Here is a 12255-nt window from a genome sequence, read left to right as displayed (position 1 = left end):
CCCCCTCCCCAGGAAGATCCTGTAATTGGGAAAAGGAAGGCAGTGGGACTACTCATGTAACTTAAAATAATCTCTTCTTTTTCCTTTCTGTGGGACTGAGACCTATATCATTTACACACACATGGTATCACTTTATGGAAAACATACTGGAAACTAAAAAGTAAAATACATGGACTTGTCACAAGACTGGCTAAAAGAGGCAATAGTCATAAAGGCTAATTATGCCAGCTTCTGACACAGAATGGTAGTAAATTCTCCTTTTTGTACCCAGAGCCCCTTGCCTATCAACATGCTCCTTCTCTGCTCAGCCTGTGCCTACAAGGTTGTGTACTCAGTGTGCTGCTGCAGATCTGTAGTGCAATCATCAGCTATCAATCAAGAGAAAGACAGCAGTGGCCAGCTGTCTTAGGCTTACCTGGCCCCATTTGAGTACCTAAGTGCTGCTCTGGCACCAGCTCTGTTTTGAGGAGTTGCTTATTGTGAGCTAGTCTTGCCACCATGAAAATGTGCATCAGCCCTCATGAAGGACAAAAGCAGCTTTTTCAAGGACAGCAGCTTTCTGAACTATGACTGAGCATTGTGTTATCATCAAAGTAGTAAGGACCTATAAAATGAACAAGGTGATAAGCAGGTTTGGGAGAGGTCAGGAACCATGCCGGCTGTCTTAGAGGCCATTACAGGTCAGTAGGACAAACTATCTGATCAGTTCAAAAGCAGTATGCTGGTTGACGTGCTTATAGGCTGAATTACTGACTTTGCAAAGAAGTGGACTTACACAGAAGAGCAGCTGTTTCTCCAAACAGCCTGACTATGAGGAATACTGGAAATTTTTTGTGCATCAAAAGATGTGACATTAGTTGAAGGATTCAGATATGCTTCTGGGATTCAGAAAAGAGAAGGGATATAAGGAACATAAGATAATCAATGTTTAATAAGATAAACAATGTTTTCCCCCTATCTGCAAACAAGCTTTGAAACTTATCTGCCACTTCAGCGGAGGGAATTAGGACACCTCTGCAACTTTTATGTGAGTAAACATTCATGCTGTAGCTATCCTCTTGTGCTTAAACAGAAGTCTGAATGTGCTCAATCAATGTTGCTTTCCCAAAAGCCATGTTTACCAGTTTCCACTGGAAAGAGCTTATGGTCTAAAATGTGAAAAAAGGCACAAAAGACTAAAAAAGAGAAAAGGGAAAAAATGCCAGGGCCCAAAATTGTTCTTTAGCTTACAAGAGCAGAATTTTAAGGTGTCAGGACGTTGCTTTAATATTTCTGCAACTTGCTGCCTACGTATATGTTTCAGCTCCTACTGTAAAAAAGTCACCTGAAATGTGAGCAGAATGGTACTTTTCCAGACTTTTATAAGTCAGGCAGACTGCTGTGGCTGTCTGCCTCTGAGATGTGAGCTTCCTGGGAAGTTATACCTGATGTTCCTCCTTGCTTTACCCTATGGTGAAACTGAATGGAGATCCTTTAGTTCAGTACTGATGAGTGTGGTGGGAAGGACTGGAAGCAGCCAGTGCTGAGGAAATTAGATAGCATACTTTTCTGTTCTCAGCATTGTCAGAGGGATATTTTGGGTTGAAAACCTAGTAAATGGGGCAGCCAGCTTTGATGGACAGCACAGAAGTTTGATTTTAATGACTTTTGTTAAGATACTGTGGAGACCTAACTCAGAAAACAGTCACCCAAAATCAAGACCTATTTCAAGAACTTAATTCTCCTTCCTCCTATTGTTTTCCTTCTGCTCTGATTAATAGTTCTTGCCTCACTGGCCACTCCTCCTTTCAGTGACATGCTGATATTTCAATAATTCATTACTTCTAGTTCTACATTGTTAATGCATTTTAAAGTCTAACTGAGAGATCTCTAATTCCACATTACATTTTTTCTTCTGATTAGTGGTTGTAATGCAACTTACCTTCTTTCAATTTCTGACAAAAATGTTGTGCTTTCAAGTATCTAGTGACATGGAAGGACCATGATTCCTTCACTGAGCTGTACTGAGCAATTGCTAAAACAAGGTATTGCATGGTCAATTAAGCCTCACTGTGATAACATGACTCTTCCTAGCAAGGAAGATATTATTTATTCAGGCTATACCTAACACTTTTTTTTTTTCCAAGCAGAAGAGAGAGCATAGATATTCCTGGGCAATAGTGACTTTAAATACCAGGTTCCTAATATTGAAAAAACCTTTTTGATTTTTCCCAACCTGCTTTTCCTTCCTGACTGTTTGCAAGCTCAGATGGGATTTACCGTTTGTGGCTGCCAGCCTGAAGAAATTAGATGTGTCTTCCATCACCTCGAGAAGGTTGCTGATCTATTTTGGGCTTCTTTTTTTAAATAAACTTCAGAAGCACAGTACAAGCACATATTTGTGTAGAAAGCAGCAGGAGAATGTTTAAAAATGCATTAATATTAAAAAGATTATTTTTGCATCCGGTTGACATACTTTTGAAATGACAGTCTCCACTACTGAAGGGAAAGAGGTAAGCAGATCTCATAACAACATAAAATCTGTAAATCATGTAAAAATAATTATAAGTAACTAAAGCACTGCATGGACAACTGTTGTGCCACTAATACTTTCTAAACCCAAGCCTTCAATCTTGGAGAGACTTTTGAAAAAACAGAGCTCAAGTTCTGTGTGAGAAGCAGTTAGTACATTTTCAGCTCTAACTATTCTTACAGAGTAAGACTTCTGTGGCAGATGTGTGAATGAAATATATGAAACTGTTCCTGCAGTTCATGTTATAGCAGGCCATTCTTTTCCATAAAGTCTACCTCGTATAACTCCCACATGAGATATTGGTAGCTACCTCTGGGTTAAGCCCAACATACTCTATGAAGCAGTGAAGTGGCTACCCAGGAAGTGCCACTAATTCCACTAATTTAATGGGATCATTGAGGCTGTTAAGCCCAAGCCATGAGTAGTCAGTGTTTCAGTTCAGGACTAAGACCTCTGTTTGTAGCACTTGATATGCTGCAATATTCTGTGCTTGATTTTGTATCCTGCTGGTAAAGCATTACAGTATGGCTTTAAAACGATTTCATTTTCTTGCAATTGCAGAAATGCCCCCAAACCTGTCTTATGAATTCTGCGTGTGGTCACAACAATGATGCATTAAAAACAGGATATAAATTGAAGTGATTAAATTTGGTGGATTAGGGGATGCCCAGGCAAAGAGTAGTAGAGTAACCTCATTTCTAAGTCATCATTGTCGCTCAGGCAGTGACTGAAGTAGAGGGATATGTCTGGAACTGGGGATATTCAGCTTAAAGCTATTTGGCCTCTCATTTGCTCATCAGAATGCTTTGAATAAAATAAGTACATTATTCCAGGAATTTTGAGGCTTACATTGATGATGTTAGCAATGTAATGTTTATGATATTTTTCTGTTGAGGGGAGAGGCAGGTCATTATTAATAATTTGCTATAAAGCATGCACCAATTTTAGAGTGTTTTAGGCCAACAATAGAAAGTATTGTTCTTTGTTTAAAATATTTCTGCTGGTAAAGATCTTGACTATGCTGCAGGAGGTTAGTCAGAAGCTGTAGCACAAGATCAAAACAGAGTGGTCATTAGTTCGAATGAAAAGTTCACATAAACTTTTACTTACATACAAGGTGGAACCTGGCCTTTGCTGTCTGGAGGGACACTTGTAGCAACTTATACAACTTATGAAAGCAAAATAAATGATCAGTTCTTGAGATGTTTCTTTTTTCTCCTTACTTTATAAAATACTTATAAATTCTACCTAGAATATTAGTGGTTATGGCTTCATAATTCACTTTTGTTTGGGTAGATCTCACGATGACTCAAATCATCTAACTGATCTAAACAACCAGAGCCAAAGGAACCTCAGAACTGAAACCTAACCCTTAATCTTTATACAGAAGCCACTTGTCATTTGCTATGGGCAAACCCAAATCCTTGACCCTTTCCCTCCACAAGATTTTTACACTTTGAAAAGCACAGCTGCTTAAAGATCCTCTCACTGAACTTTTCCGCTAAAGTGTAGGCAGATGATAACTAATTGTAGCACAACTGCTGTTTTGCAGACAGATAGCTTTCTGATTTTATCAAAAAACCCCCATAAATTATGCAGCAGTGAATATTGATTGAGAAGAAGAAAATGCTGAGCTAATAACAGTAGACATGCATTACCTTTGGGTCATGTATTCCTGAAAGCTCTTCATAGATCTTCTCTCCTACCATGACAGCAGCTAGGTTGGCTGTGTATGTGGACAAACAAAACAGACAGAAAATAGCCCAGAGATTCATTAAAAACCTTCCAGTCCAGCACTTGGGGGGTTTGATGGCAGCTGTTCTGCCAAACAAGATTGCATAACAGACATTCAGGGCTGAAGAGAAGGAGAAGACTTTGTTTCTATTTCTTCCCTTGGGGGTCATCCCAAAAGGACTTTTCCACTCGTACAAGGTGAGGAAGATGGCTGTAATGTGGAGAGCTACAAATATTCCCAGCCACATAGTCCAGTGAAGGGGCCACATAAACGCTCCAATAGGAGCTGCTGTGTCTCTGGTCCTCACCAGGATGCCCAGGCTGGTTGAAAAGAAGGGGCTGGTGAAATCAATCACTTGGCTGCGGGCGGTGTTGATGCTAAATGATGTCACTGCCATGTGAGCTGTCCCAGCAAGAAGGTCTCCCACCAGACCAGTCCAGTGGCTGTTCTTCCAGGCACCATATTTTCCATCACCAACAATGTACAAGTCAAAATCAAAGTTCATATCCTCAGCCAGCTTCTCCAGCAGGTCAATGCAGTAGCCATAGCAGCACTTCTTGAGCCCAATGGGAACAGTGTCATTCCCTCCTTGTAGGGTTTCAAACAGGTTGTCCAGCACAGCTGAATCATTGGTCATAGGATCCAAGCACAGCTGTCCTGCTGGGCAAAGACCATCATCATCTACATCTCTTGTGAAGACGAATGGATGCTCAATCAGAGTTACCACTCTGAGGTGCAGCCGGGTAGGATGTTGCATGTGATTTTTATGTCTCTGGGCCTGTTCTGGCCATATCCCATAGTCCATGACTATCTTTCCCTCCTGCCAGCTCCCCAGACGAGTCCACATTGGGTTCCCCACAGGGTCGTGCTGCAGATTCCAGATGAAGAAGTTGTTTTCTGAGCTGATAATGGAAGAGCCTTTCACCTTTATGTGGCCACTGAGACCTTCAAAAGTTGTGTTGGCTAAAAACCTGTTGAAGGGAGAAAGTAGAGTAACCAGAAGCAGACTGCTGAAGCTATATGCTGCAGAGGACACGATGGTTTTGAGTTTAAAGAATAAAAGTAGGAGATCTAGATGAATGTCTTCATTTGTCATAGCTTTCCTATGGCACAATCAACAAGCCACTTAATTATGATTAAAATACTTCTGAACGTTCTGTCTCTTGTGTATCTTGTGTAATGTAAATGGAAACTCTTTAGGACGGACATTCTTTTTATTTATTGGAAAAAGTGAGTGAGGGCATACCAATTTTTTCTGTTAACTTTGTATAATAAATAAATAAAATATAGGTTAATTCTAGGGTGAACTCAATAGTTCTGAAGTAATTTTTCTAAATAAAAATATTTATAAAAATGGGATAGTAGAAACGATGTTTGAAATTTGCTTCCAAGGAAAATTCTATATTCTCAGTAGGATCTAGCTTATGTAAGAGGTGCTACTGAAGAGCTGTCAACAGCTTTCAAACACTCTGAAGTGAACAAATCTGGTTTTCAAAATGCAAATTTGGCATTGTTAAGTCACTGTTAGCAATTTCAGTATGAAGAAATAGACTCAGTTAAAGATGGTTGCCCCAGAACAGTCAGCTTTTATTCTTAAAAAGGAAAAAAGTTTATTAAAATGTCTATAAAACTAATTTTTTGAAAGCATTGGGCTTTTATATCAGGCTAGCAGAGTTTGCTAGTAGTTGTCCTCCCTCAGAGTAGAATTCAACTTGTGATAACTCATTATACAAGATGCTAAAATGACATGGATAAAGAAGCAGGGATCTGAGTGTGAAATAAGTGTTGTAGGGAGAAAAATCTCTTTTTATGGAAGCATAAGGACTGGCTGAACTGCACTCTGTTAATAAGAAAGGTGCTATGCATTTTGGAAGGCTTTAGAGGGCACCTACTAATACTAGATAAGCCTTAGCAGGGTGATTCCAATAAAAACAATTGAGTTTTACTGCTGCTAATATGGTGTAAGATAAAAACTGGCACATACTTTGCAGTGAGAGGCATTCAGGAGACAGATTATTTAGCTGTTGTAGCAGAATATAACATGTCACACTAGCCCTGGGAATTGGATGGAAGCACGTATTGAAATAAGTATAAAGACAATAGCTGTCATTCTAGCCTCAATGGGCAGAACATAAACTGTAAGTAGTCTTAATCATTTATCAATAGTTAGAGTGGAAAACAATAATCTTAAATTGATTTGGAAAGCGTAAATGCACAACAAGTGTGTGTGCATGTACACTTTTGTTTGGTCTTTGCCTTTTGTTTTATTATCTTTTGATGTGTTTTGGTGGATTATGAGCAGTTAAAACTCCTAACTGCATGGATCTCCAGGTCATATCAATTTATTGTCCCCAGCAAAGGTCAAATTTATGAAACTAGATGAGACAGTTTCTCCTGTGGTTTTGTACGTTACCTTTCTCTGAAATGGCTCCAAATCCTTCTCAGGCAGTCCAGTTTGAGTGTGTTGTGTTTGGAGAAAGACGAGGCAGTCAGTATGGTCAAAATCAATTGATCTGTATGTGTCTCACTGCTGTATGAGAATTATGCCTAAAAATGCACATATGTGTTTGTATATGGGATCCACATTTATGTGGATCACATTTTCAAAATGTGCCTTTACCACTTAATCTAATGCTAGCTAAATGATATTGTAACTTATTGATCAGTGGTGTTCCCTGTTGATTGACTAATGCTCTCCTCCCACCTTGTGTTTTATATATATTTGATGGTGTGTGATTGAGTGTGTGTTTGTGTACGTAAATGGCAAGGCAAAGTTTCTAGGAGAAGGCAATCCTAGGAATTAAAGATGGTGTCCATGGGCTTATCTGTTTTTTATCTGTCTCCTCAATTTTTATAAAAAATGATGCTACTTCTTCCTTGCAAACCTTGCTGTCTTTATATGCTGAGATCATCACTACTACAAAAACAGTATAACCATTGAATGTGTAGTTGTGTCTATGTGTGAAATTTTGCAAGAAATGCTAAGTGTGGAAAATAGTGTTTGCAATTCAGAAAATGCCAAAATTAAGAGAGCCAAATCCTCAGATGGAATAAATCAGCAAAGCTCTGATTTCTACAATTTCTATTACAACATAACTTGGATATCAGAATGCTGCAAACCAGGTGTTTTGGGAGTAGATGAAACTATAGAATAATGCATTAGATTTATTCTCAACAGGTAGAATGAGAACAGTGAAATTTATGCACTGTGTTCCCTGACTTTCACTGTAGAAATAAGTGTGCCCGTGAGAGTGAATCAAACCCTCTGTACTTGTCTTGTGGCTGAACTGTATTAGAAGCATTTACCTGAGAGATTTAGTAGCACTTAAATGTATGACTCTGCTACCTTATGAAGGTAGTGGCTTACTTTTACAGCTGATTTGTATGTTCTATAATTTTGGTAGTGACAGGAAATTAATCAAAATAAATGAGGGGAACCACGTGAGAGATTTTAACAACACTTTGTTATGTATGCAGGTGGTTATGGCTGCTCGTCATTTGCCTACGCTGTATGCAGCACTAGTGAAACTTGTGACAGGCTTCATGGAAAAGCTGCCTTACTCAAAAACTTTCAGAAGTAGGTAAGAGGATCTAACTACATGGTTTAAGCCAAGAGTCTCCAGGGTGAATTACTTGGGAATTATAGGTGCTGAGTTTCACACAGACACATTGGCAATATCTGAACTTGTTCTTTTCAGCAGGGTTACTGACAGATTTGTATGGAAAGACCACACGTAAAGGTATAGAAGGTAAAGGGCCAGATCCTCAGATCCTCAGATCAGGCAGCTGATTCAATTTCCTTTTGGTTATGTCAATACCAGTGAGCTGGAGATCAGACCAATAGGCCGTGATAGCTGGTATCAAAGCTTTGCTAGCGTTACTTCAATTTCACCAATGAAAATGAGTTCAATTGTGCTATTTTCTCTTAACAGCTTTATTCCTGCTTTTAATGTGTGTTGTTGTAAGAACTGTTTATTAGAGCTTTAGCAGTTCTGCCATATCCTGGCAGAGATATCTGTGGTACTTTTGAGAATGATTTAATTAAATGATTTCATTTTCTTTCAGGCTTGATGGCTTGGTTATTACCTCTATTTCTTGAACAGTTTACAAGAAGCAAGAACCAAAATGAGCAGTCAGTCAAACAGCAAGGTGCTGATGTTACCTGAGAAGCAGAGCTTCTTAAAGCTGTAAGACTAGATGACTTTAATATTCTAATGCCTTGTTTTGGCAACAAGGATGCTCCCCTGAGCCGACTTGAACAGATCAGGGATCTGACCTCGTTATAAGAGTAATTAATAAGGATGGAGCATTACAACAGCCTAATCTTCAAGTGCATATATAAAAAAAACCCACCACCAACAAAAACCCCCAAAGCAACCTTTGTCATGGGCAAGATCTTCCTGCTTATAATTGTTATTCTGCTCTTGGGTGCCATAACGTGTCATTTATATGTCTGCACAGCCAATGTATGAGTGCAATATTGGCATGAAAGCTCAGGTTTCAGATATGCCAGCTTGTGGGAGTGCTATTTCACTATACATAGTAGTTATGGAAGTTGAAGGTCTGTTCTGCTGTGCCTTCTCCACCCCCACCCCTGGCCTTCTGCCGCCCACTGAAGCTCTGAGGCTACATATAAAGACAGATGAACTCAAAAGAAATATGACTAAATACTAAAGCAAATACCAGCTAAAAGTTCCATCAGCTGAGATAAGCTGCTTGCCTGAAAACGCCTCTGAAATTGACAAGGTTGTTCACAATTAAGCTGCTCATCAGCACTTCATGCCTCAGAAATCATTGCTACTGTAACAAATTAATTGTTAGGTTGCTAATTCAAATAGACCAGTCCTGGCCATCAGGTATCTGTCCCACTCACGCATTATAAAAATAGATGCAGTAATTGAGGCCAACCTGTTATCCTTTCTTTAATGGGGTCCAAAGGCAGATGCCTAGGGAAAAAACAGGCCAAGCATATGACGTTTCCTCCCAATGGAAGGAGGAGCTCCAGGGACTTGAAGAACCTGTAGCTGTCTGTCTATATGGTGTTTCCCTTGTGATGTCTTTTCCAGGTATTTTAACCCACTCAAACTTCTTATGTTTGCTAAATTTTTGGCAGAAAGCTTACAGATATACTGCTTGTTGTGTGAAGAAGTGCTGACTTTCACTCATTTTGAACCTTGCTGATGCCACCTTCATATCACACTCTTGATTCTTTTATGATAAAAGACAATGAACAATATGTATCTATCTGCTTTCTTCACTCCACTAGTGTGAGTGAAGACCTCTATCATTTTGCAGACCTCTGCCTACCATTTTGCAGACCTCTATCACATCCTCCATAAATTTTCCTAGACTATTCAGGTCTTTTCGCAGACTATTCCTTGCATGGACAGCATTTTACATCTTTGGTTTTCCTCCCTACCCCCGACACTTTTTCTTGTACAGGGTATCTTTAATGAGATGAAGGGACAAGAAATTTCATAGCTGTGAAATTGCATCTTGTCTCCCAAATCACAAAAAAGCTACTGCAGTGACTGTTTGCAGGAGAAGTTTTTCAAAGAAAGAAACAAAGAAGGAAAAGTACTCAGGAATACATAATTGAGATTTGGTTTTGCTTTCTTTTCTCTTCATTCCTAGCTTAACTGTCAGCAAGATCTACTGTCCTTAGATAGCTGGTACTTGGAAAGGCATCTTGCTGAGTCTTATTTTTCAGGAACTTAGATACAACTTAGTTAAAAGAGCCTGAACAATAACATGAACTTACTGTCACAACTCAATGGAGAGATTGTAATCCAGGGTAATATATGCTCCCAAGCCTTGCTTTATTCTTCTGCAACAGCTTTTTTGTGACCGTTAAATTATGGATGAGGGCTAACTAAGGACCTGTCAATGTCTCAAACGGTTGCTTTTTGAACACTGCTATTACTACATCACTGTGAAGACAGACCTCAGGTATAGTTTCAAAAGAAGTTGGGAACATACCAAAAGTGAACATACCAAAAGTTTCAAGAAGTTTCATCTTAACCTCATCCAATAAAATGTTTGCTGAAAGCCAGGAGAGATGTACAGGGGAAAAACATTCAGCAGTCACTGGATGTAAAACAGCTGATGAAGCCACGTACTCAGCAAGGACTTTATTTTTCTTTTTAAAAGGGACCCTACATGGCTCTCGTGTGTTCAAAACGAGAATATTTGTGGACATGAGTCCCCAGGCTATTTTGGGTGTAACTTCAGTATAGTGATGCGCAATGGTCCACAGGAATAGTTTCAGCACAAGCTGAAAGATGACTCTCCTGGACCAGCAATAGTAAACCAGGTTTCTAGAAGCTGTTTATAGCTTTGCCAGCTCTCAGCCTGCAGCAGTGGCCTCTGAGGGGGGCCAAGGTTTCTTTCCCGTGGAAGCATACTAGCGTAGTGAAACTAAACACCTGCTCCTATACTCTGTGATTGCTCAGGCAGCGGGAGTTGGAGTGAGAGTCACTGTTCTTAGTGTGTTTTGTATTCCCTCCGGCATCTGAAAACCTCACCAAATTTGACACTGGCCCTGATTTGTCCCTGCTATATTTATGAATGTAAACATAAGGTGCTTTCAGAGCCTGGTCTACAACCTATACTACATTTTCTATGCTATCTCTACTTCCATAGAACAGTATCTTATTCTATACCTGGCCTCATCTCCCTCTATGGCTACCTTTAGGTTTCACTATTTGACCTGAAGTAATGAAGCAGGAGGAAATGCTGAAACAAATGCAAGTATTAGGGAGGATTAACAGCATTGTGGCCAAGCCATTTACTTGAGAATGGTGGGGAGGGGGAAGAAAATGAAGATTAGATATCCTACTACAAATATTAGCTTCAAAAAAAGCAAGGGAAAAACTTACTTTGACAAATATTGCCCTGAAGTGATATTCCTTTCATCTGTGTCCATGCAATTCATTGTACTTGGAATAAGAGCTAATTCTGGTTGAATCATGGTGGCCGTTGCTACAGCTCTTGCTACAAGCTCCATTGCATCCTGCACATAATGCTCAAAAACTGACTGTGTTGTCTTGCCATGAGCGATGAGACCTAGTGGCAAACCTTCTGTCCTCAGTTCTTCCACGTTCTGTGAATCCCCGAGAATCCAGTGAAGTTCTGGAGGCATCACGCCAAACTTGGTGGTTATTTCAAAAATCCTACGCGTTTTTTCCATGTCGCATCCAAACATCACAATGGTAGATGTTGTGTCTTTGACGCTCTCCAGGTAAAGCTGTAAGTAGTTCAGAAGGTCACTGGTTGACGTGAGATTTGCTGTGATGTTTATAATGGAACCCAGGTGGAACTTGGAGCTCTGTTGTGTGAGGAAGAGGAAATCTGTGATGTTCCACTCCTCCTGGCATAACATCAAGCTGAAATTGTACCAGTTGTTCATTGCAAGGATTGAGAAAGTGACATCAGCATCAGAACTCAATGAGTTTTCTAAACTCATCTGCAGGTGCAGGGGATTCTGCAGTTAAAAATATGAAAGACACTGATTAAAAAGATACTGGACCCAAACCTTAACAAATTTGCTTCATTTTTATTTGTCAACCGCATATTCACTTATCTAGCTCAAGGCTGCTGTCTGCTGTTGATCAAGAAACAACATGAGAAACAAGGAAATTCATACCCACATTGCTTACATGGACTGGTAATTCAGGGACTTCAAGAGTGAGAGTCTGAGTTAACTTCAATAGTCATCAAAGAGCCTTTGACGATTTGAAGATTTTTTATTTATTTAAACATATTTGTAGTTTTGGATTACTTGGCATTCTGGGCAAAGAATTCCATATTTTTGTAACACCATGTATTAGAAAGCACTCCCACATTGTTCTGGTTCAACCCTGGCATCTGTTTAAATTCAACAGATGCTGTGAACTTCTTTGGCAAATGATAAAAAAAAAATAAAGAGGAGGTCTCAGTTCTTTGTTGGTCTCCTGGTTTTGGTACTTGGGGCTTTTTTTTACGCAGACACATACATAAGTTAATTAAA

At 39.5% G+C, this 12255-nt stretch overlaps 1 protein-coding gene across 1 annotated transcript in view; it reads right to left on the bottom strand.

The window, feature by feature from the left end:
• Positions 1–12255, bottom strand: part of GRIN3A (glutamate ionotropic receptor NMDA type subunit 3A) — an 81743-nt gene that overhangs the window by 38557 nt on the left and 30931 nt on the right. Inside the window, exons 2-3 of the mRNA XM_026103013.2 lie at positions 11126–11730; positions 4171–5218 (exon numbers count right to left, since the gene is read on the bottom strand). Coding sequence (XP_025958798.2) covers positions 4171–5218; positions 11126–11730 — 1653 coding nt within the window. The remainder of the gene's footprint in view (positions 1–4170; positions 5219–11125; positions 11731–12255) is intronic.

This window comes from Dromaius novaehollandiae, chromosome Z (assembly GCF_036370855.1).
Source record: "Dromaius novaehollandiae isolate bDroNov1 chromosome Z, bDroNov1.hap1, whole genome shotgun sequence".
NCBI classification, from domain to species: Eukaryota; Metazoa; Chordata; class Aves; order Casuariiformes; family Dromaiidae; genus Dromaius; species Dromaius novaehollandiae.
Note: the sequence above shows the minus strand (reverse complement) of the source record. Positions and strands in the feature narration are given on the sequence as shown.